The following is a 23,893-nucleotide window of genomic DNA, read 5'->3' as shown; positions in this document are numbered from 1 at the left end:
TGTTGCTCTGTGTTGGATGCATAGACCGTTGCGATGGTGCTCAGTCTTCCGCTTAATTCACCCCTGACCATCAAGAATCTCCCCTCCTTATCTGTTCTAGAAGCCTGAAGACACGGGACAGAGGAATGAAAGAGGAGAGCCCCACTGTTGTGTTTAATGTGTGCTGAGGAGCGGAATATCTGTGGGAAGGCCCTAAGCTTCAGCCGTTGTTCGTCACTGCACTGGAGGTGGGCTTCTTGCAGAGCAGCTATTTTAACCTGGTGGTCCAACAGGAATTCCCAAATCCGCTGCCTCTTATTGGGGGAGTTAAGACCCTGTACAATCCATGTCAAACAGTTAACCACTATAATTCTACACGGGACCAACCCACCTGCCCTGTTAATTGCGCTCATGGACGCCAATTCTCTCTCCTCCTTACCTTTACCCCTACTGCGACCGAAAATTTGCAGTAAACTCAAAGCAATCTGCGATACCACAACAAAGGCAACAAAACCCAATACAAACCATAACTTTGTGCTCCGAGGCACTCAATCTCGGAAGAGAACCTCTTCTTAAGTGTTTCCTGGGGCGTACCAAGTTACGCCTCCACGGCCCATAGGACGTCTACTTGGCATGGTTGTAGTAACAGACATCAAATTCCCAAGCGAGCAGTCATAACTTCACCCCTACAAGCCCCAGCCTCCTCATCCCCAGCATGAAAGTGAGATGATAGTCAGATTAGACAGCGACCGTCACAGGTGATATCAGGCCACCAGCAGAGTCCAGCCTTCAATGAGTCATCTGGGGAAACCTGAACAGAGCATACTTGTATCCAGACATCGAAAGAGTACCTGAGTCAATCCGAGGCGCTCTTGCCGCTCCCTTTCTGCTGCAGCCATGGTCCCCCATCCCGTTTCCTCAATCGCAAGTCGGTTCCTGCATCACTTGTTTCTGTTGTCTGCTTTTGTAAGGGTACGTCTGTTCCCAAGGCAGATGCTGCGTCTTCCAACTCTGTAAAATGAAAGTTCTTATTTTCCAAGGAAAATGCCAAACCAAAGGGATAGGTCCGGCGATATTTCAACTTGCGCTCTCTCAAGACTTCTGTAACTGGCCTGAACTGCTGGCGTCGAGCAAGTGTGAAAAATAGCGGGGTCCTTTGTATACCATTAGAACTACTCGAGCGATTAGTATGACGTCATCCAGTAGTTCAGGCCTTACTCTGTGGTTACGTCGCTGCAGAATTTGCTGATTGGTTGGGAGTTTCTCTCCACACCACTTAAATAAGAATGACGCACATAGGTCTGTGCCTCCCCCTGACTCAGTCACAGCTCGAGACAACGACGGACAGGTAGGACGCCAGCTCCACTAGTCTATCATGTGGGATGTGCACGATACTGATCTTCATGATACCTCTAGTCACTCTAGACTACTATAATTGAATCCATTAACGTAGTTGAGTTGGCACGGCAGGTTACGCAGGTGTGGGAACTTTATGGTGTATGACAGTGTACTCTACGTTCAGAATACCATGGACTTCATGTAATATGCACGAGAGTAGATCTACCCCTGATCCCTCCGTTATCGTAATCATGAGGTCGGTTTCTGTTCCCGTAGAGCGGGGTCTCACATATCCTGAGCCAGGTCCAGGAAGAGGTGAGGTCCACTCCCCGGAAGCACTGGGTGAGTATCGAAGGCTGACAACGTTTCTGACTCCTTGCACTGTATGACACAGACCAGAGAAGCTGGAAGTGTCTCACTTGTATGTTTGTCCCCCTATTATAGTAACAAAGTACCAGCTTCCGAAGAGGAGTCCGCACAGATGAAGGAACACTATATCCTTTTCTGTTGTTTTCCACTTGTGTGTTTTTTTGTATAATTTTTCACACACGTTAATACACATATATAGGCAGTAGCTTATCTAAGAACAGAGACCCTGACGAAAGCCTGAGGCATCTTCCTCCTTGGCTGAAACATGTTGGTCTCTTCGCAGTTATTTGTTATCACTGCGACGATTTTGCCAAACTGTTCTTGTTTTTAACTAGGAAGGGGCCAACGCCCATTAAAAGTTTTTTGTTAGTTCCCTATCCTATTTTAAATCACCACTTTTACTTTTCGCACTGCACTTTTCCCATCGAATCTACATCATTTGAGATATCTGTGTGATTGTGGTCGCTACCCCGAACCATCCGAGAGGGTATGCTTGTGATCTCAATGATCAAGAGACACAATACCCGTTAAGGATTACCAAATGAGAATATTGATCTTACAAGACTTTGATGGGAATCCAAACAACTGGGGTGACTCACGGTTACAGGTGTTTCATATTTTGGCAATTTGGTCTGTCATTCATTTTTTTGTATTCCTATTGTACTTGTTAGACATAGGACTTACATTAGCGAATGCATATCTGGTTCAGCTCCTAGACCCCTAAGTTTATTGTGTATAGTCGAGCAAGTGTGGCCTGGGCCACATCCTGGAACAGTGAACAGGATACGTTCTGGAACGACACCCTATCAAGGGCCAATTCTTTCTGGAGTATCAATTCCTCGGTCTTGAAGGAAGTGAATTTCGTGAGCACATCCCTGGGCTTTCTGGAGTCTCCGAGTGATTGTGATCCCACTCTGTGCACCCTCTCCAGTGCAACCTCCGGGCCTTTTTCACCCAACACCATCGAGAAAAGTCCTATCATAAATGCTTCACAGTCTGGGCCCTCGTAACCCACCTCCAGGCCTCTCATATGAATATTATCCTGGCGGGAATGATTTTGGAGGACCTCTCACCGGAGCATTGCGGCCTTCAATTGATTATGCAGGCCTCCAGAGTGGGTTTCAAGCGGTCGTATTCAGTCAGCGCCTCGAGGTCAAGGGTCTGGGCACCGATCGAGTCAACATCCGCCTGCAGGGCCACCACTAAGCCTCCCATCTCAGCCTTGAATGCATTGAACGAGGACCCGATGTCAGCTTTTATATAATTTTGGAGCTCCTTCTTAAACTCTCTCAGTGAGATTATCAGGATTTCCCTTGTGAGCGTCATGCTTCCGCTGGGCTGAGCCGTCCCTTCACCGTCCGCCCCCTGGTTGCTGGGGTAAAGAAGCTGGAGACCTTTGCGGGTTTGGCCATTATTGGTGGCATAAGGGCTAGGGTGCAACATCAGCCAGGGGGCCCCCCTGCAGCAGGAATGACCGAGTGCCATGTGGGATCCCTCCGCAAGGACACATCCGAACTGTCCGGGATCGTCCACCAAGGGCCCCCACCACACATCGCAGAAGATGAGCCGATTCCCTAATGCCTGGACTCTGCTTGATCCGGAGCCATCACAGGTAAGGAGACAGGACGCCTGAGCTGGATGCTCTGAGGGATTATGGGGTTCCCACCCGGAGGCCCTGGTACAGGGTTGCTTTTCAAGGGATCAGGTGCCTGACCGGTGCCATGTGAAGGCCAGGTACTACATTTTCAGGGGTCTGCCAGGAATACTGCGGTTCTGTGGGTGGCCCCCCAGCAGCAGGAACAGCCAGGGGCCTTGTGAGATATCTCCTCAGGGACGTCTCAGATCTGTCCAGGAACATTCGGTTGGGGGTTCCCCTTTGCACCTCGTGGGAGATGTACAATGCCCTTAATGCCTGGGCCCTGTCGATATTGGAGCCTTCTCAGGCGAGGAGACAGGACGCGCACGCTGAATTCTGTGTGGGATTATGAAGTCCTCAACTGGAGGCCCAGGTACGAGGTTGCTATGCATGGAATCGGGTGTCTGAATGGAGCCATGTTGAGGTCAGGCACCCCATTCTCGGGACTCCGCCATGGGTACTGCAAATTTGAGGTGGGGGCCCCCAGCGCTCCCACAAACATCCTGCATGAGCTGATTATCCCGGGGGCCACCTCCGCCACACACGGAGCCCAGTCTCTCACCTTGGGGTCTTCTCGCGAAGTACACATCCTTTCCCAAGGACACCGCAGTGTCTGTATGTGTCACTACAGCAGCAAGCCCGATACTCAGTGCTTCACGCATCCTGCCGAGGGAACCCCCGATCCTTCGCCGCAACAGGTCACCTCCTCTCCGGTTAGCCCTGTCCAGTACCGTGGAGCTAGCTGCCGCATCGCGTCTCACTACCGGCCACCATCTTATCTTGTTCACACCGTTCACACCATTAGCGGCTCCGAATGCTTCTGCCAGGGGGCTTTCGTCGTCTCTGGGTGCTCAGGAGACTCAGGCAGCCTGCTTCTTGGGTGCCAAGCGCCTGAAAGTGGGCTAAAGTGGCCGGGCCTGGAGCGGAGCCGAGCGGGATTACGTCCGGTCGGCCATGATGGTTGGCCATGCCCACAACCTATATTTTCTAAAGACAATAATGATAAATATCAAATTAAAGAAAACGTAATGAATCCAGATAGAGCGAATTTGATATTTGTATATGGACAAGGGTTCCATGGAAGCAGCTTATTGTTTATTCCAAATCCCCTCAAGAATAATCTTTCATACAACTCACAACAGTTTAACAGCTTCCACCATCTCAGCAGGCATTTGTTAAAGTTGGGATTAAATGCATTGGGACATGATTGCACAATAAAGCCCGAAGGTGATTGGAATTATTGTTACTGGGTGGAATGTCCTTATTAGTCCCACATGGAATGAAGAATTACTACTGTGAGGGCCTGACTTCGACGGGTGGAATTTCACACAGTATACCCAGGTCTGCTCGGATTATTGTACTTATTATAAACCTGGTCTGATGAGGTGTTGAATGTGTGAGAGAGATGAATTGTGGCAGGAGGATTGAGAAGGTAGAGAAGTGCTTTAAATGGGCCGGTACTCACAGGTACGGAGTACCGGCACTTCTAAATTTCTGGCGCTTGAGTACCGGAACTTCTCTTTGTCCAAAGAGAGTAGTGGTACTCATGGGGCTGTAAACCAAGCTCAGTGAAATTGGAATTAACAAAAAGAAGCGCATCACAGCTGACAACGACTAGGTCCGTTTTCATGAAGCACTCTGATCGAGTGCTGATCTCCTCTTACAGTGTGCTAATTGAGCAGTGGCCGATAAGCGTTCATTCAGAGCTGGCAAGATGTTTGGGAGGGGTCTGAGTCACACTGTGATTACTGATACAATGTCCACTCAGGCTCTGTGGAGTCAATAGCACAGTAAGTGTGTGGGCAGGGCCTGCTAACAGGCATATCTCCTGACACTCAGAAAATCGAAGAGAAGGCTTCCTGCTGGCATAGCAGAGTACAGCAGCACTTGTTTGGAACCAAAGCGAGGAGGAAGGTGGTGACAGTGACGCTGTAGCACAGCTGATGGGAATCAAGGGTTAGTAATGTGGGTAGCAGCTAATGTAAGCGCTTCTAAAACACATGTACTAAATGCCCAGGGTGCATGCACGAATGTCCCTGTGCTTGTTCTTGTATGATTGAGTGTCCAGCACTGCAGATGGAATATGCTACTTACCAGTATGCATCTGTTCTTGGCATGTAGGGCTGCTGACATTCATATCTGTGCATAGATCGCCACCTAGTGTTGGGTCCGGATGATTGCACATTGTTTTCCTGGAAGAGTCTTCGAAGTATCACGAGATAGGTGGCTCCTCCCCCGGACTGCAGTGCGCATTGGCATCCTGTCCATCCTCAGACTGTTTTTCGCCATTGTGGTAGGGATGGAGTATGATACAGTAAGTGATGTCCATGCTAAGAATAATTCTGAGTGCTACAGCTGCGACAGGCACCGGGGAGGAGGGAGGGCGATATGAATGTCAGCAGCCCTACATACCAAGAACAGATGCATACTGGTAAGTAGCATATTCCGTTCGAGGCATGTGGGCTGCTGAATTCATATCTGTGCATAGAATGTATAGCAGTGTCCCCCCTAGCGGTGGTTGCCTGTGCCAGCTGCAGCAGCCTGAAAAAGAGTCCTGAGTACAGCCTGTCCTACAGCTGCTTGCTGCTTGGAGTGTACATCTACCAATAGTGTTTGGTAAATGTATGTATGGTAGTCCATGTGGCTGCTCTACATATGTCCTCTAGAGGAATGTTTCCTAGGAAAGCCATGGATGCCCCTAATTTGCGTGTGGAATGCGCCCTTGGGGGAACTGGTAATGTGCGATTAGCTTTTTGATAACACATTTGTATGCACTTAACAATCCATCTGGCTATACCTGATTTTGAAATGGGGTTGCCCTTGTGCTGTGGTGAGAAGGCAACAAACAGTTGTTTAGTCTTCCTGAAGGGTTTTGTCCTGTCTATATAGTACAGGAGAGCTCTTTTAACGTCTAGGGTATGTAGAGCTCTTTCTGCCACTGAGTCTGGATTTGGAAAGAACATGGCAGTTCGATAGTCTGATTGATGTGAAATTGGGATACTACTTTCGGCATGAATTTAGGGTTTGTACGCAGTACTACTCTATTTGCATGAATTTGTATGAATGGCTCCTGAATAGTGAGGGCTTGTAGCTCACTAACCCTTCTTAGTAAAGTAATTGCCACCAGGAAGGCCACTTTCCATGTTAGGAACTGTATCTCACATGAGTGCAGAGGTTCGAAAGGTGGTCCCATCAGTCTGGTTAAAACCACGTTTAAGTTCCAGACAGGTGAAGGTGGGAGTCTTGGAGGAATCACACATTTGAGTCCCTCCATAAAGGCTTTAATAGCCGGAACCCTGAAGAGTGAAAGGTGTTGCCTGTTCTGAAGATAAGCTGCCACAGCAGCTAAGTGTATGCGGATGGAGCTATAGGCCAGATTGCATCTATGCAAATGTAACAGGTAACATATGCTGTTTTGAGTAGATGCATCCAGCGGATTTATGTCATTATTGGTACAATATATGACAAACCGTTTCCATTTCGCAGCATAGCAAGCTCTGGTTGTGGGTCTCCATGCCTCCTTGATAATGTTCATACAGTCAGGAGGCAAGTTTAGGTAACCAAACTCTATGACTTCAGGAGCCAGATCGCAAGGTTCAACTGTTGCGGATCTGGGTGCTGAATGTCTCCATGGCTCTGCGTTAAAAGACGGGGAGTTAATCGCAGCCTTTGATGAGGCACCACGGAACGTTCTAGGGACGGGTGTACCACGGTTGCCTCGCCCACGTTGGAGCAACTAGAATGAGTGTCATGGAGTGTTGTCGTAGTTTGCGTGCCACTAGTGGTATGAGCGGTGCTGGGGGAAAAGCGTACGCAAACCTGCCTGACCAGTTCATCCATATCGCATTGCCCTGAGACTGCGGATGTGGGAACCTGGCGGCGAAGCTATGGCATTTTGTGTTTTCCCTTGTGGCGAACAGGTCTATCTCTGGGTGACCCCACTGCTGGAAGTACAGGTACAGCACCGAGGGATGAATCTCCCACTCGTGCATCTGGTGGCTGTGTCTGCTGAGCAGATCCGCCATCTGGTTGTCTCTGCCAGGGAGGTGTTCCGCCATGAGGAAGATGTTCCTCTGAATGGCCCACTTCCACATGCTTTGCGCCAGGTGTGACAACTGTGGAGAGTGTGTCCCTCCCTGCTTCTGAATGTAGTACATGGCAGTCATGTTGTCCGTCCGGATCAACACGACTTTGTTGCACAGGTGTACTTTGAAGGCCTTCATCGCCATGAAGATCGCCATCAGTTCCAGCAGGTTGATATGCATCTTCCTCTGCTGTGTCGTCCATAGACCCTGCACTGTGTAATGGAGGACATGCGCCCCCCAACCCAGGAGAGATGCGTCCGTTGTCAGCACTATTTGTGGAACAGGCTCCTGGAACGGTCGTCCCCTGCAAAGGTTTTGTGGGTTCCACCATTGCAGAGAGTGATATGCACGACCGGTCACCAACACTAGGTCTTTCAACTGCCCTTGGGCCTGGTTCCACTGCCGTGCTAAGCATTCCTGAAGCGGACGCATGTAAAGTCTCGCGTGAGGGACTATGAAGATGCAGGAGGTCATCATGCCTATCAACTGCATGAACACTCGTGCTGGCAGCAAGTGTTGGGGCCTGAACTTCTGAATCAGCAACTGAATACCGCTGATTCTTGCTGAGTTTGGCTGTGCTTTCGCTACCAGCGTGTCTATAGTCGCTCCTAGGTACTGTTGTACGTGAGCGGGTTGGAGATGAGACTTTGCGTAGTTTAGGGAGAATCCGAGGCTGTGTAGGAGGTGAATAGTGCGCGACATGTGGCTGGCACATTGCTGGGCTGACTCTGCTTGAACGAGCCAGTCTTCCAGATAGGGGTAGAAGTGGACATGGTTTCTTCTTAGGTGCGACGCCACTGTCGCCAAGAACTTGGTAAACACCCTGGGTGCTGTTGTCACCCCGAAGGGTAGGACCTTGAACTGATAGTGCTGGTTTTGTATGGTGAATCTGAGATACTTCCTGTGTGCAGGATGTATTGGTATGTGGAAGTATGCGTCCTTTAGGTCTAGCGTTGCGAGGAAATTTCCCTGAGGGAGCAATGGTAGAACCTGCTGTAAAGTGAGAATGTGAAAGTGTTCTGACAAGATGTATTGGTTTAGGGGCCTGAGGTCTAGAATTGGCCTGAGGGACCTGTCCTTTTTTGGGATTAAGAAGTACAGCAAGTATACCCCTGTACCTTGTTCTTGTATAGGGACAAGTTTGATGACGCCTTTTTGCAGCATACTGATTACCTCTTGCTGCAATAAGTCTATGTGCTCTGCTGACATAGGACGGTGTTTTGGGGGTATGTTGGGTGGAGTGGAGGTTAGCTCTAGACAGTAGCCGTACTGAATAAGTTGTCTCACCCACCTGTCTGTGGTAATTCTCTCCCAGACTGGCAGGTACTGTTGTAATCGCCCCCCCGACCGGTGTTATATGGTCCGGGGCAGTGACATGGCGTCACTGTTTAGTATTGGCGGAGGATCTGGTGTTTACATTCCCACGTCCTCTGCCCTTGCTGCTGTTTCCACGGTAGCCACCTCTAACTCCGATGGGTTCGATGCTTTCGACCCGAGGACTGTTTTTAGCACTTTCGGTTTCGCTATGTGCTCGATAACTTTCGGTTTCGTTTTCAGTATTGGAACTGATGGCTCATGTATTGTTTTCTTAGTCCGGCCTTGACGCGGGGCTATAGAACATTCTTCACGATCTCGGCTAAGGCCTTCTGGCGATGTCTCGACCTGAGCCTTTGGAAGTCCTTGAGTGTCTGTTTCGGGCCCAGTACCCACTGTTGGGTCTGGTTCATCGCTTGAGTCGTCATCAACGGCTCCGATGGGGGATACGTCATCCCTTATCTCGACAACGTTTTCTAAATCGACGTTGTCTTCGTCTTCTTCACAATAGTCGGAGCCATGCTCCGAACCGGGATCCGACTGCTGTTCCTGGTCCTCCGCGTCGACGATCTCATCGTCGTCCTCATCGAATATGTTCACCTGGTCGGGCGCTGGCTTCGACATCGTTTGCCTCGCTGCACGCCGGAGTCTAAGCGTCTTCTTCGACCTGAATCGAGCACAGGCTAGACAGTTGTTCTCGTCGTGCTCCGGTGATAAACACTTGTTGCACACCGGGTGTACATCGATGTGCGGGTACTTGGAGTTACAAATGGGGCATCATTTGAACGGGCACCGTTCCATCGATGATCAGGCCTCCGGTGTCGAAAAGGCCTTGAGAAGTCCTTGAGTGTCTGTTTCGGGCCCAGTACCCACTGTCGGGTCTGGTTCATCGCTTGAGTCGTCATCAACGGCTCCGATGGGGGATACATCATCCCTTACCTCGACGACGTTTTCTAAATCGACGTTGTCTTCGTCTTCTTCATAATAGTCGGAGCCATGCTCCGAACCGGGATCCGAGTGCTGTTCCTGATCCTCCGCGTCGACGATCTCATCGTCGTCCTCATCGAATATGTTCTCCGGGTCGGGCGCTGGCTTCGACATCGTTTGCCTCGCTGCACGCCGGAGTCTAAGCGTCTTCTTCGACCTGAATCGAGCACAGGCTAGACAGTTGTTCTCGTCGTGCTCCGGTGATAAACACTTGTTGCACACCGGGTGTACATCGATGTGTGGGTACTTGGAGTTACAAAGGGGGCATCGTTTGAACGGGCACCGTTCCATCGACGATCAGGCCTCCGGTGTCGAAAAGGCCAAGCGGCACTTCTCGACGTCCTGCTCAGGAAAACTGGAACAAGAACTCGGCACCGATCGAAACAATACTGACGACCCCGAAGGCCTTTTGGCCTTTTAGAAGTTTCCGAACTTGAGTAAAGAAAAGTACATCCGAACACAATGGCGGAAAAAAACAATCTGAGGATGGACAGGATGCCCATGCGCACTGTAGTCCGGGGGAGGAGCCACCTATCTCGTGATACTTCGAAGACTCTTCCAGGACAACAATGTGCAATCATCCAGACCCAACACTAGGCGGCGATCTATGCACAGATATGAATTCAGCAGCCCACATGCCTCGAACATATAGTTTAAAGCCCGACAAGCCATATATTACCACACTCTGCCCATGAAACTCATGTGAAAGGGTGCGCTTGTAGCTAGTGCAAGGCCACTCTCTTTTCAGTGCAGATCTGCTTTCTCAGCAGTGTTTCAACACGATTGTATTTTGTTTTTTGCAGGTTGTTTTCTCTTTTGTTAATGGAGGGGCTCTAGGAAGGGTCGAGGTGGGCGAACCAACAAATTAACAAGGAGAGCCCAATGATCGAACAGCACACATTTAGAACTTGTGAATTTGAATATACTATCATATGTGCTAACAAAGAAAATGGAGGCTTGATGAGATAAAATATTTTTGGTCATGTGAGGAAGCTAGATTGATCCCAGAATTTCTGCTATCACATTGTGCAATTCAGGATTTAGATGGCTTAATCTTTCTTTCTCCCCAGTATTGCAATTAAGGTCACTATTTTGTCTTTATTCTTTGCACATGAGATTAGAGTTTGGTTAGCAGGCACATGCACTATCACAGTTCAGTTCATTTTTGGCTTGAGGGTGCATGAGGACCTGAAACTGAGCCAGGCCCAGGCATCCTAGCTCAAGCTTTCAACAGCTTGCCTGACTCCAGAAAGAGGGATTCTGACTTTACAGCAGGTAAGGAGCTTGGAGGCAGAGCTGTGCTGCCTAGAAGGGGCTGGGTGATGTCTGCTAAGTGGCAATGAAATATGAGAGTTAGCCATAGTTAAACCTTTCCAAACATTTTAAACGAAAATATCTTGTGCAAGTCATATGTGATCTAGGTGTTGCACCATGGGAAGCCCACTTTAATAATAAATGTACCCTAGTGTACGTATAAGGAAAATGGAATGATCAAAATATACCAGAAATGCTTTCGTATCATTATTCACATCTGCACACCAATTAAATCTCAATCGCATTAAATGTGTGCCCCTGGCTGGTTCCCTTTGCACTGCCCATAGCCCTTCCCTCAAAGATCCGTCCCTCCCCCCCCCCCATGCCCTGCTCCCTAGTCCACATCTCAATTTGGTGAGTACCTGCACTTATTTTTTTCCATTTAAAGCACCACAGGCAGAAGAGTGAAACGAAAGTGACTGGTAGCATGGGTAGCACTAAAAGCACAGCCCAGTCCCTTGCCATAGAACAAGGACATGGGAACACATGGCCAGTCGGGATCAGGTGGTGTGGAAAACAATATGGGAATTCGGCTCTGCCTGACTCAATCATGATCATACTAATGGTCTCTTCATCACTGGAAGTGTTCTAGTAAGCAGGAATATGGAAAAGGAAGCGGTCAGTGTATTCATGTATTGATATTTTACATTTGTACTAACTTTCTTCAGTTTGTTCAATGTAGAAATAGTCAAGAAATTACTTACCTTTTTCTCCCATTCATTCCTAATAGATTCTGTGCTTTGCTCACACATCTTCTTTAATTCCGCAATCTGTCTTTCTTTACTCTCTCGGATCACTTGGGACTCACGAACAAGTGTTTGAACTGTCAGACAATAAAAACAAACACTGTTAGTGACAGATGCATGTGTTCTTTTTTGCCTTGCAGACTTTATTGTTCACTGGAATTCAATGGTATGTTACTATGACAGTCGATCAATATGAGTAGCAGGTCTCAGAACACCTAACATCTTCCAATGCTCTTTCCTAAGTAACAGGAACTCTGCAAAATCTAAGTAGTTCTCCTTGAGGACATCATTTAGGGGTTACCAGGGGTTTGTATCAGTGAATCTTAGTTTACCCTTTGCAACCCCTGGCACTTCATCTGTAACCCCAGTTGCTGCCTTTGGGACCCCTGACATCAAAGGTGGTAAAATCAGTGCCACGAACACAGGGACTGCTCACCCTTATAACCGTCAGAGCTCCATTCCTTGCTTTCCACCTATTTTATAGACTGGATAGACAGCGCAGCTGTTATCTGTCAATTATGTGAGCATTACTAGAGAGGGGCTTTGGTTCCGGCCACATGTAGAATGCCAGGAGTACATGCTTTGATTGGGAAAATGTTTTGTGCTTCCACAAAAAAGTGCTTTTCTTCCTTGCATCTATGATCATTTTGTTTATTTATCCAATTGCCTAAGCTTGAACTTTCTGGGAAACACACATGACATTGGAATGCTATTAACTTGTCTTAGATAACTACACATTTTATGGTGTTTTTCTCTGTCAGCAGCACAGATGGGAGGAGGACATTCATTAACCAACATGGATTTTTAGAGGCCTGCCTTGACTGTCACCGGACTTTTTAACCTAAATCAATATTATTCAAAAGTTCTTTGCTTCCTCACAATACATATCTATCCCATGCTATTTACTTTTAGTGCTTCACATTGCCATGCGCGGTACAAAAGGGGGTGGTGATGGACGGAGCATCTGAATCAATCAAACACTCACACCCAGTCAAAAGATCTGGGTTTAATCCACCACCGTTCTTTAGCCCACTCTGCCACCCCAGTTCAGACATGGCTATATGCAAATCAGTCTGACCCTGTGCCTCATGGGAACAGTCCAGCCCGAACTGCCAAGCCATATCTTCCCTGGACCGGAAACAAGCTTCCGAGGACTGGTTTCTGGCATTCCAGCCGTCTTCAGCCCGGCTTGCTTGAATCCAGTGGCAAAGTGAGCAAGGGAGTCACGTCTGAGCATACCCTGCCACACTTATGGCGGCCAAAAGCGGTACAAAAGGGGGTACCAGTAGTTGAAACAGGACCTTTGCTGGCAGCAGAGGTAAGATACAATAAAATGATTTAAATGTATGTTGTGTGCGTACAAGCAGGTGAAAGTCTATTTGTGATTGAGTGTGTTTGAGTTCGTATGTGTAAGCATTTGTGTCTGAGTGTGTGAGTGAAAGCAAAAGTGAGTGACGTGTGGGTGAGAATGAGTAAGAGAAAGAATGACTGAAAGTAAGACTGATAATGAATGAGTTAGAATGAGTAAGACAGAGTAAATGTAACTGCATGTGAGAATATGTGAGAATAATTATGAGTAGAAAAGTGAGTAAGAGTGAATGGGAGTGAGATGGAACGCAAATGTATGAGAATAAGTGAGTCAAAGTGAGCAGGAATAAGTGAAACTAAGGGAAAATGGGTGAAAGTAAGAGTGAGTGCAAAAGAATGAATGAAAATAAATGAGTGAGGGCAAGTGAGTGCGAATGAGTGAGAATGGGTGCATATGAATGAATGAAAGTGAGCGTGAGAATGTGTTGTTATTCTTGCAAGTCTGCAGTTTGTCCTGGTATACTGAAGGTAATTCTTGGCTTGCAGTAGAATTAATGGCAAATGTTGGTGCTGGCATATTGGAAACAATTGCTTTTATTCCGGGCACCTGTGACAAAATATTGGTAGTGGTCCCAATATGCCATGGTGGCCTTGGCATATAGTACACTGTGGCAAAATGATGGGGTTAGCCTACTGGAGGCAATTCTTGGCATTGGGGCTTTGCTCACTCTACAATTCTGGGCAAGTATTATGCACCACTATTTTCAAAGATCACCAGCTACATTGCAAGAACAGAAGTTAAACAGTGACTTTCTACAGCCTCTCCTTCGACCAGGGCACTATAATCTAGATTTTGCAAAAAATAAAAAAATCAGTAGAGCAATATTCAATATATGGCTTATATCCGCAAATACATGTGGGGGAAAACGATATTTATTTTTTTCCTTTTTTCCCTCTCCCTATAATTCATCCATGCGTTTCTCTTTGGGGTACACACCAGGTGAACTATTAAATACATTCTGACATTTTTCAGTGTAAAGAACTTAGATTTCCAGTGCTTTTCTGTGTGGCACTATATCCTCTTGGGACCTGAATAAGACTAAGCTAAATGAGTAATGCTCCTTGGGCATATTATGTGTGAACCTTAACGGACCTGGGATCTAAAATAGGCACGTCTCTGTTTTGCTGCTATATTAACCATGCAGTTATAATGGAACTTTATGGATGTCAATTACTGTGATGCCATTAGGGTAAAGCTATATTAACCATGCAGTTATAATGGTACTATATGGATGTCAATTACTGTGATGGCATTGGGTTAAAGGCTATATGACATCTCTGTCCAAGGTCATATGATGTTACGTTCTGTGAGGTCATTAAAGTGCAAGGATATGTGATGCTACTTCAGTTAACTCAATCATTTTGGTGAATCGACGTCCATGGTTCTTCTCTATCTGAAATGTGTCTCTTTTTCAATGGAAGGGTGGGTTTGTATATTATTATCCCAACACTTCATCTTACTTTCTCACTTATTGATCATCTGTTCCAGAGGACCTTTTCCCCATTGGCATGCTATTGGAACCTTGTTAATCCTCTTCAGTGCAATAAGAACACATTACCATTCAGCATTGCAAACTTGTTAATCCTCTTCAGTACAATAATGGCAGTCCGTTTTCATGTCCTCACATTCATGTCTTCTGCATGTTGGCTCATTACCTGCCAATCCAATCTTTCAAAGAGCATCAGAAGCGGATGGGTTACTAGAAATTTATGACTGAGATTACATTGTGTTAGTTAGCTACTTCCTTTTCAATGTGTTTTAGCCATGTTGTACACCAATGTGGCCACTGTTCAGCATGGCTAAAAGTTAGTGGCATAGAGGAGATCTGCTAGGAGTGGAGTGTCGTAGAGTGGGGGGCGGGGGGCATAGAGTGGAGTAGAGTGGGCTGGCATAGAGTGCTATAGAGTAGAGGGTTGTGGAGTGGTGTAAAGTGGAATGCCGTGGAGTTGAGTGTCATGGAGTCATACAGTGGAGTAAAGTGTCATACAGTGGAGTGGAGTATCATACAGTGGAGTGTTGTGCAGTAGAGTGGAATGGTGTAGAGTGGAATGATGTAGAGTGAAATGGTGTAGAGTGGAATGGTGTAGAGTGGCACAGAGTAGAGGGGTGTACAGTGGAGGGCATAGAGTGGAGGGATGTAGAGTGTAGTTTAGTGGATTGAGTGGCACAGAGTGGAGTGATGTAAAGTGGAGTAAAGTGATATATAGTGAAGTAAAAAGGCATGGAGTAGCGTAGAGAATGTTGTGTAGAGTGTAGTGGTATAAGGTGGATTACAGGGTCACAGAGGGAGGTAAAGTGGGGGGATAGAGTGGAGTAAAGTTTTGTTGGAGTGGAGTGGCATAGAGAGGAGTAGGGTGTTGTAGCGTTGAGTCGCATAGAGGGGAGTAGAGTGTTGTGGAGTGGAGTACAGTGTTGTGGAGTGGAGGGAGTGGCGAAGCGTGGAATAGATTGGAGAGGCGTAGAGTAGCACAGAGTGTCGTAGAGTGAAGTGCCACAGAGTGGAGAAGAGTTGTACAGTGGACTAGAGTTAAGTGGGGTAGAGGGGCGTAGAGTAGCACAGAGTGTAGTAGAGTGAAGTGCCACAGAGTGGAGAAGAGATGTACAGTGGCCTAGAGTTAAGGGGGGTAGAGGGGCATAGATTGTCACAGAGTAGAGTAGCGCAGAGTGGCATAGAATGGAGTAGAGTGCTGCAGGAGTGGTGGAGAGTAGAGTGTCAGAGTGGAGTGTCGTAGAGTGGTGTAGAAAAGAATGGAGTTAAGTGTTGTAGAGTGAAGTGTCATAGGGTGAAGTTATGTACACTGAGTGCCATGGGGTGGAGTAGAGTGGAGTGTTGCAGAGTGGAGTAAAGTGTCATAGAGTAAAGTGTCACAGTAGAGTACCGCAGAGTGGAGAGGCGTAGAATGGAGTAAAGTGGCGTGGAGTGTAGTAGAGTGGGGTGGCATATCGTGTTGCAGAGTGGCATAGAGTGTTGTAGAGTGAAGTGGCGTAGACCAGAGTGGATAACAGAGGAGTGCCCTGGACTGAAGTGGCATAGAGTGTCAGAGAATAGAGTAGCGTTGAGTGGAGTAGAGTGTCGTGGAGTGGAGAGGAATGTCGCAGAGTGGAGTAGAGAGGTCTAGAGTAGTGTAGAGAGGAGTAGAGTGGAGGGGCACAAGGTTGAGTATAGTGTCGTGGAGTGAAGTGGCCTAGAGTGGAGTAAGATGCCGTGCATTAGAGTGGAGGGGAGTGTTGTAGAGTAGAGTACTGTGCCGTAGAGTAGAGTGGCACGGAGTGGAGTATGCATGGTGTGATAGTGCAGTGCCATTACAGACAATACATTTTCAATTGAAATGTCCATTCCTTTAGCACAGACATACAATTCTACTGATAATGAACGAACAATAATGAGTGGAATCTGCATCACCTAGTGTACTGATTTGTTTTGATACTATTAAAATATTTGTTTCAACCACACTTCAGAAAGACGAAAAATTTGCTTCGTTTGTGCTTTGCTAATTCTGATATATTCTGAAATATTTGCACTGTTCATTTAGACATTTACATTGAGTTGTGTGCTAGAAAAAAAAGCCTTTCCTTTCACCCCCAGATTGTCAGCTATTTCCTCTCATTTTTACATCAGTGAAAAAAAAGTAAACACCAAGCTCCCTCAGAAGACAGAGCCTTACATTTGACCTCTTTCTTTGAATGCACTGCAAATGAGATAAGAGGAGAAAAAAATGTAAATACCTGTTTACAGAAAGCAAGCAAATAGAAAGCAAGCAAATGTGAGTTACAAACCACAAAGCCAATGGTAATCAACGGGTAGAACACATTCCCAGGGCAGCTTTCAGAATGTCACCAAGAAGTCTTTATCAACCAGACTGCTGTCCAGTCTAATATGCTTCAACCTAGAAATCACAGGAAAGACTGCCTTTTTCATAATACTCAACAGTGCACATCTCGTTATAAATGATACCACTGTGATGCCACTTTTGTGTACTTGTAGTTTCATTCTGATGAGCTGCTGCCAAAACTGAATTTTCAGAAAGGACAGGTTTCTCCGACGAGGAATTGAAGCGATGTTACCTTTCCTCTCAAGCTTCCTTATTGTCTCTTCTGAGTCATTCTGTTTATTTCTGTATAACATCTTCAATTCCTCAGTTTCACTATTCTTTCGATCAAGGATCTGGAACGAAAGTAGTGAAAACAGTCCCATCAGTAACAGAGAAAAAAAATCTTAGTGAGCAAAAAGGAAACTGATGTCGATCGATGTCGCTTAAAGTATAGTTTAGAAAAAATGACCAACACGTATAACATTCATTAGCAAAACTCGAATAGAGTTACTTTAGGAGCAGTATTTAGTTATTAAATCTTTTTTTTTAAATATGATGGTGCGCAGAGTGGTGAACAACTTTGGGACCAATGCAATCAAAAGCATCAAAATAAAATACACAATTCAGAAATAAACCTAAGGAGGCGGAATTCTACATGTGATTTGTTTCGTAAGCACGGTTAGTGGGCTTATCATTTTGGGACAATTAATATTGTCAAAGCAGCTGGAAGTTTTTCACCCCACCAAACTCCCCCCCCCCCACCTCTAAACGAGGTGGAATGACTTCCACTAGCATAGCCTCAGTTAGGTTTGCCACAGTGAACATTTGCAACTCAATATTTGGTCACTCCACCTTATGTAGGCAGGGGAGACCGTCTTTACATGTATGGGACCCCCACTACTGGGATATTTTACTACCCTGCTATATCGTTTTAAAGATTGAGAGCAGCCCGTCTGATAAACAAGACTTAAAACTGCCTCCATAAATGTGATTACAACTAGTTATTTCCATGACGTGAGACCCGCCTTTTCCCTGCATAACTTTTGATCTTAAAACTTGGTTAAAATATCCAAATATGTGAGTTTAAATATACCGTTTAATGTGTGCACAAAGTAGAGCAAGCAGCTTTTTGCCCGCACACCGAGCACATTTGGGTTAAACTAATGCTGCAGTAATGTAGATGTAATAGCAAAGGAGTGATAGTCGTCCATTCCTTCACCAACTGTGTAATATTAGGCTACGAAAAAGTATAAAGTGTATATGGATCAAAGATGTTAAGCCTTACTAATGGAGCGCTTATCAATAATTATATATTTAACAAAACGGAGCTTGATGGGCGTTTTTTGATAGCCCATATTTTATGTTTAACTACGCATTCGACATAACGTGTAATTTTTAGATCAGAGGAGCAAAATCTTGAATCTCCTGCTTTTTATTTACAGCTTCTGAGGTCTTAATGGACGAATAGACCTGACATAATCAGAAAGTCGTATGAATAAGACTCAAACCGATCCCTAGCGCTAAGCTAAACTCAGATAAGGTTATAAATTAGCGGAACAATGTTTTTTAACAGATAGAGCTTGACAACGCTATTTGTTTCATTTTATCTCTTAGTTGAAATCCAAATTGATTATTTTGATACCACAAGACGATGGCTCCAACGTATATCTAAATAACATGTGAGGAGTACCACCAGAATGAGCTCAAAGAGCGATCTTAGTGGGATGACTACAACTGGAAAAAGAAAGTCCTTCTTTGGTTTTTATAAACCCCTCACTCACCAACCTGGTTGGTGACCTGATTCATCATCGGGGTCCACCCTGATAGCCGAGTGCCATCAGGGTGTGCTTCAACACCTGGATTACAGTGGAGCTGGTATTCGTGTGAGTGGTGCAAGAAACATTTTTTTTAAAATGTCCTGGTATGACTTATGCAAAAAAAAAATATATATTCTAAGACTACTGGACACTATTAAAAATGGTGTGTAGAAACAGTTAAAGGTTAATTATGACCATATGTATCTGTGCGTGATAGGTCTACATGTTTCAACACGTCTTTGGAAAATACCGGGTTTTCTTCAGGACCAGAGGAAAATGGGTGGTCAGGGCACACTAAGGCACGGCCAGTCTTGGATTCCTTTTCAACCTACTAACAAAAATCTGTTGTAGGGTAGGATCTCAAAACCCAAAATGGGCGAGAAAAGATAAAAATAAAAAGACCTGTGGGAGAGAAAAGAAACAGTCACAAGAAGAACCATTACGTGCCTGTAACGTTGTGAAGTGATGACTCTCATATGTCTATATTTTCTGTGAACATCCCGATCAGAACTATTGCGAACTGTTCATGTGCAGTGACGCTGCCAATCTCTAGTAACTACTCGTGTTGGCGCTTATAAATTTCTTGAGAGGAACTGGCACACCTATCAATATTAGTGTGCTCACGTGTTGTGACGCTGCCACTCTAGTAAGTACTCGTGTTGGCGCTTGTAAATTATTCAGAAGGAACTGGCACATCTATCAATATTAGTGTACTCAGTGAATTTTTTATCGTTAGTCTCACACACTCATCAGTTTATTTGTGCGTGGCTAGACTTCACTCACTGACATTAGCCTGAGTAATAAAACAACGTGCTAAGTATTCTTTGTCCTTTCATATACGACAGTACAATACAAACAAACATAGAACACACATAAAAAGGCCGAAAAAAGGAAGGGCTTACTCCTAATTCTGGGCCTTAAGGCTTCACGGGATGGAGGGAAGGATAGTGTCCAGTAGTCTTAGAATATTTTTTTTTTTTTTGCATAAGTCATACCAGGACATTTTTTAACATTTCTTTCTTGCACCACTCACACGAATACCAGCACCACTGTAATCCAGGTGTTGAAGCACACCCTGATGGCACTCGGCTATCAGGGTGGACCCCGATGATGAAGCATGTCACCAACCAGGTTGGTGAGTGAGGGGTTTATAAAAACCAAAGAAGGACTTTCTTCTTTTTCCAGTTGTAGTCATCCCACTAAGATCGCTCTTTGAGCTCATTCTGGTGGTACTCCTCACATGTTATTTAGATATTTAGTCCAGGGGACCAGGAGTACTCTCCGTTCACCTATGTGAATAGATTCCCTTAATCTCCCTATTGTTCATTTATGGCTCCAACGTATACCCACAAGAGGGGGACAATACACAATATCAGAAGGTATTACATTAGTTTCCATTATGTATTATTTTTTACCATGGTACACTTAATTAAGCTACTACTAATAGCAAGTTTTAATTATTTTGCCCATGATAGAAGCCCCAACTCCAACGTCGAAATTGAGAGTGACTCACAGAAGCACAATAAGGACTATGAAATAAATAAAATAAGGTATGAGCAGGAAAATTAAATGCTCGGTCTAAGTAGGGCAATAATTACAGGATCTATGACAAATCCCAGAAGCCCTGTAGTTTTAACATCTATCACAAATTAAAAATGAAATTGATGTTTCCAGCAAAGGGTGCATGTCAGAATAATGACAGAGACCGGCATCTTTAAAATTGGTAATATTAGCAACACAAGATAGGGTTCACAACATATGCTAGTCGTCTAAAAGTATTGTTTTTCATTTCTAGATTTTAATAAAAGAAAGTGCTACGTCCTGATGGAGGTGAAAACAACTGTACACCGAAACGCTGCATCGACTGTTTTTAACTTTTTGTACTAATCTCACTCAAGAGAGACAGGTTTTTAAAACATTTTTTTAGATTGTAACCATTAGGGAGGCCCCAGATTCATTATTCATAAACAACAAATAAAAATGCTTTTATCAGTTTTTCTAGATGTGATTTCATAATGTGTTGTGACCCAAAGAATAATATTTGAAATTTCTTTTTTGGCTAAATGTTTTTTTGCCTGTTCTAATATACAGTATGTGGATAGCTGGTAGGACTTCCTACTGTCATTGAAAGTCTTTTTGTGCAATAGAACGTGACAGGGTACAGGTCTTTTTAAGCGTTTCATCAAAAGCGCCACTTATTGGTTTGCATATCCATATTGATGTTTGTATATGGCATAAGTCCGCAACGGCCTTTGTCATTGTGGGATAAGAAGCCTGATTCAAAATAGAAGTTATTTTTGTGTGGCCTCTTAAATACACATGAATGCTCTGGCTCCTTCATTAATATTATTCTTGTCATGGCTAAAGTGCTCCTTCATTAATATTATTCTTGTCATGGCTAAAGTGCTCCTTCATTAATATTATTCTTGTCATGGCTAAAGTGCTCCTTCATTAATATTATTCTTGTCATGGCTAAAGTGCTAAGTAATTCTAAGTCAGGGACGGAGGTGAGGATTATGCTCTGCTTTCTTCCTTTATTTCTATTCCAGCAGACTTCAACAATTTTATAAAAACAAACTTTACCAATAGGCAATGGGAAAGGGACTGCAACAGTTCAACCAATCAGTTCTCAGTCCATTGTACATAGATGCCCCCTGGTTAACTTCTTTTTCCTGCTTCCAGCAGATATGTGCTCTTTTCATTATTCTGTATTGATACTGTAGCCTGTTTTACGTTTGCTGTGGTGTACAATACTCTGTAGCGGGAACGCACCTAGGAGCTCCATTCGCAGCATCTGTTGAGTTCTCGGGAACCGTCTGAGTGTGGTGAGGTCGTACGCCCTCTAGGGGGCTCATGCACAGACGAGACATGCCTCGTTCCTCTGCAGGGGACACGCTTTAGTCCGCTTCAAGGAATCTGACAAGCTTACGTTCCCACATAGCCTGCGTGTCCCTGAGCCGCCCGGAAGACTCAGACGCCCATATTCACGGGTCCGTGTAATTTTCAGTGAACAGCAAGACGCCCATCTAGTGGGTTGGTATAATTAAGGCAATAAGCATCTGCGCTCACATGCGCTTCAGGGGCAGTGCCCAGGCATGTGACAGCCCTTGTGAGATCTGGGTGAGTCACCCCCAGGACAAAGACCCTCATCTGCTCAGTGCACCTAAAAAATAGGCTGGTTTGCCCAGCGCCACACCAGCTGCGTGCTGCCAAAATATTTTAGCAGTTACTTTGTTCTGTGCCCAGATATATGGCAGGATTTCCCTGTTGCCATTCGTTACAGGCTTTTCCTTCTACGGGTCTAATATACTGCAGCGCCTACCCGTTGCTGCTCTGTTGCAGGCCTTTTCCCTGCTCTTAATTAACCACACAACTGTGCAGCCTGTCTCGTTCAGGCTCAGTGGGTCCCCAAGCACAATAATGGAGGATGAGTACATCGAGGAAGAGTCCCTAAAGGTCCTTCCCCTGGAGGACGAGTTTTGCGAGGCGGTGGACACCTCCATCCACCAAGCTGTGGCATCAGCCATGAAACCCCTTGAACGTCGACTTATTTAGTTGACCAATGCCTGCCTTGTCCCCCTGAATCTATTGGATGACTCCTAACATGTACTAGGGGCGTCCTCCATCTCGAAGTGCGTGTCTAAGCCGAAGGGTGATGCAGCAGTGGATCTGAGTGCTTACAAGCGGCTTAAGAAAGCTTTCCTCTCATGCCTTGCCCCATTCTACACGCGGCTCAAGAAAGCTTTCCTCTCATGCCTTGCCCCTACAGGAATATGCAACGCCTATGGCGCACCACAGAAGTTACCAAGTACCCCACCCTACCCAGGTGTGGAGGGAGAGGATTCCCATGGAGATTCTAATGATGACGCAGGCCCCTCCCAACCATGGTGCCCTTCCCCAGTCCTAGAACCTGCTGTGCCCTTGGACCCACAAGGCGCTGAGGTTTCCTGCAATATGTTGGACCTAGAAGACCTCATTCAACCTTGGGCAAAGTTGCTAAATATGGTGCAGGCCACATTAGGAAACTGTTAGAGAAAGATGCCTGGGCATGCCTGAGGGATGAGTGCCCTCGTCCCTCCCTCTCTGGCAAAGTTGCACTCACCCCGAGTTATATGCCAGAATGGACACTTTCCTACAAAATAAATATTCAGAATGTTAAAAATGGCATTGGTAGGTTCTGGTGTTCATGCCAGGAGAAGCACCTCAGCATCTGCGGGCCCCTTAAAAAAATCCTAGATTTGGTAGAGGAGGCCAAGGCCTCAGTCACTACAGTCTCCCCGGAGGATCTCTCAAGATGGGCACAGAGGGCAATAATATTCTTAGGGAATACAAACTGTGCCCTGTCCACCGAGACATCTCTCCCTCCTATTGAAGGTCAACCCCAAGTTGGGGGACCTGGCTTCCACTGAGGCTGGTGCAGTGGCACAAGGTGGGCTCTTCAGGGAGCCTTTTATCAAGGGGCTGGCAAATTCATTGCCACATTTACATTCTGGTTAAGGCGCAGGCTTCTCTCAAGAAGATATTTCACCACTGAATGTATACAAGGGCAGGCCATGGTAGAGGGCGCTCAGCCAGCCACTTTTATACCCAAGGCCCTCGGAGAGCCTTCAGAAAGACCCAGGACCAGTCATGATCAGGGGGGTTCTTGCCCTCACGAAGAGGCCAGCAAGGACGTAATGCCTGATGCTCCTCCAGATGGCAATTCCATGCCCAAGCAGGTGAGAATTCTACATTCTTCCCTACAAAAGGTGGGAGGTTGTTTGGCACTATTCAGTCACAATTGCGAGAATCGAACCACCGATGCAAGAGTTCTGCAGACCATCCGTGGCTTTCACATAGAATTCTAGGGAACCCCGGTTCAGGGTTCGCACCCACGCATGCTAGTTTTTACAGAAGATCAAGTAATCTTTATAGATCAGGAGGTGGCGGTACTCCTGCAAAAAAAAAAAGGTGATTACCCACACCTGCCTCCACCCTCAAGGCTTCCTCTGCAATATCTTCTGGTCAAGAAACGGGATAAAGGTCAACGGCAGGTGATCAATCTCAGAGAGTTCAATGAGTGGTTGGTCTACCGCTTCTTCAAGATAAAAGGAATCCACTGTAGGAAGCTGGGTCTGTATATACTAT

General features: G+C 45.9%; 1 protein-coding gene across 2 annotated transcripts in view; it reads right to left on the bottom strand.

Annotated features, from left to right (window-relative positions):
- The window catches only part of CEP112 (centrosomal protein 112), a 2,145,639-nt gene that overhangs the window by 1,485,242 nt on the left and 636,504 nt on the right, over window positions 1-23,893 (bottom strand). For both annotated transcript variants that reach the window (XM_086930940.1, XM_086930941.1), the window contains 2 exons: window positions 17,203-17,302; window positions 11,727-11,845 (listed from right to left, as the gene is read on the bottom strand). In XM_086930940.1, the coding sequence (XP_086787066.1) occupies window positions 11,727-11,845; window positions 17,203-17,302 (219 nt within the window). The remainder of the gene's footprint in view (window positions 1-11,726; window positions 11,846-17,202; window positions 17,303-23,893) is intronic.

The sequence above is a fragment of the Lissotriton vulgaris genome, chromosome 7 (genome assembly GCF_964263255.1).
Source record: "Lissotriton vulgaris chromosome 7, aLisVul1.2, whole genome shotgun sequence".
Lineage (NCBI taxonomy): Eukaryota > Metazoa > Chordata > Amphibia > Caudata > Salamandridae > Lissotriton > Lissotriton vulgaris.
This window is presented reverse-complemented; position numbering and strand designations above follow the sequence as displayed.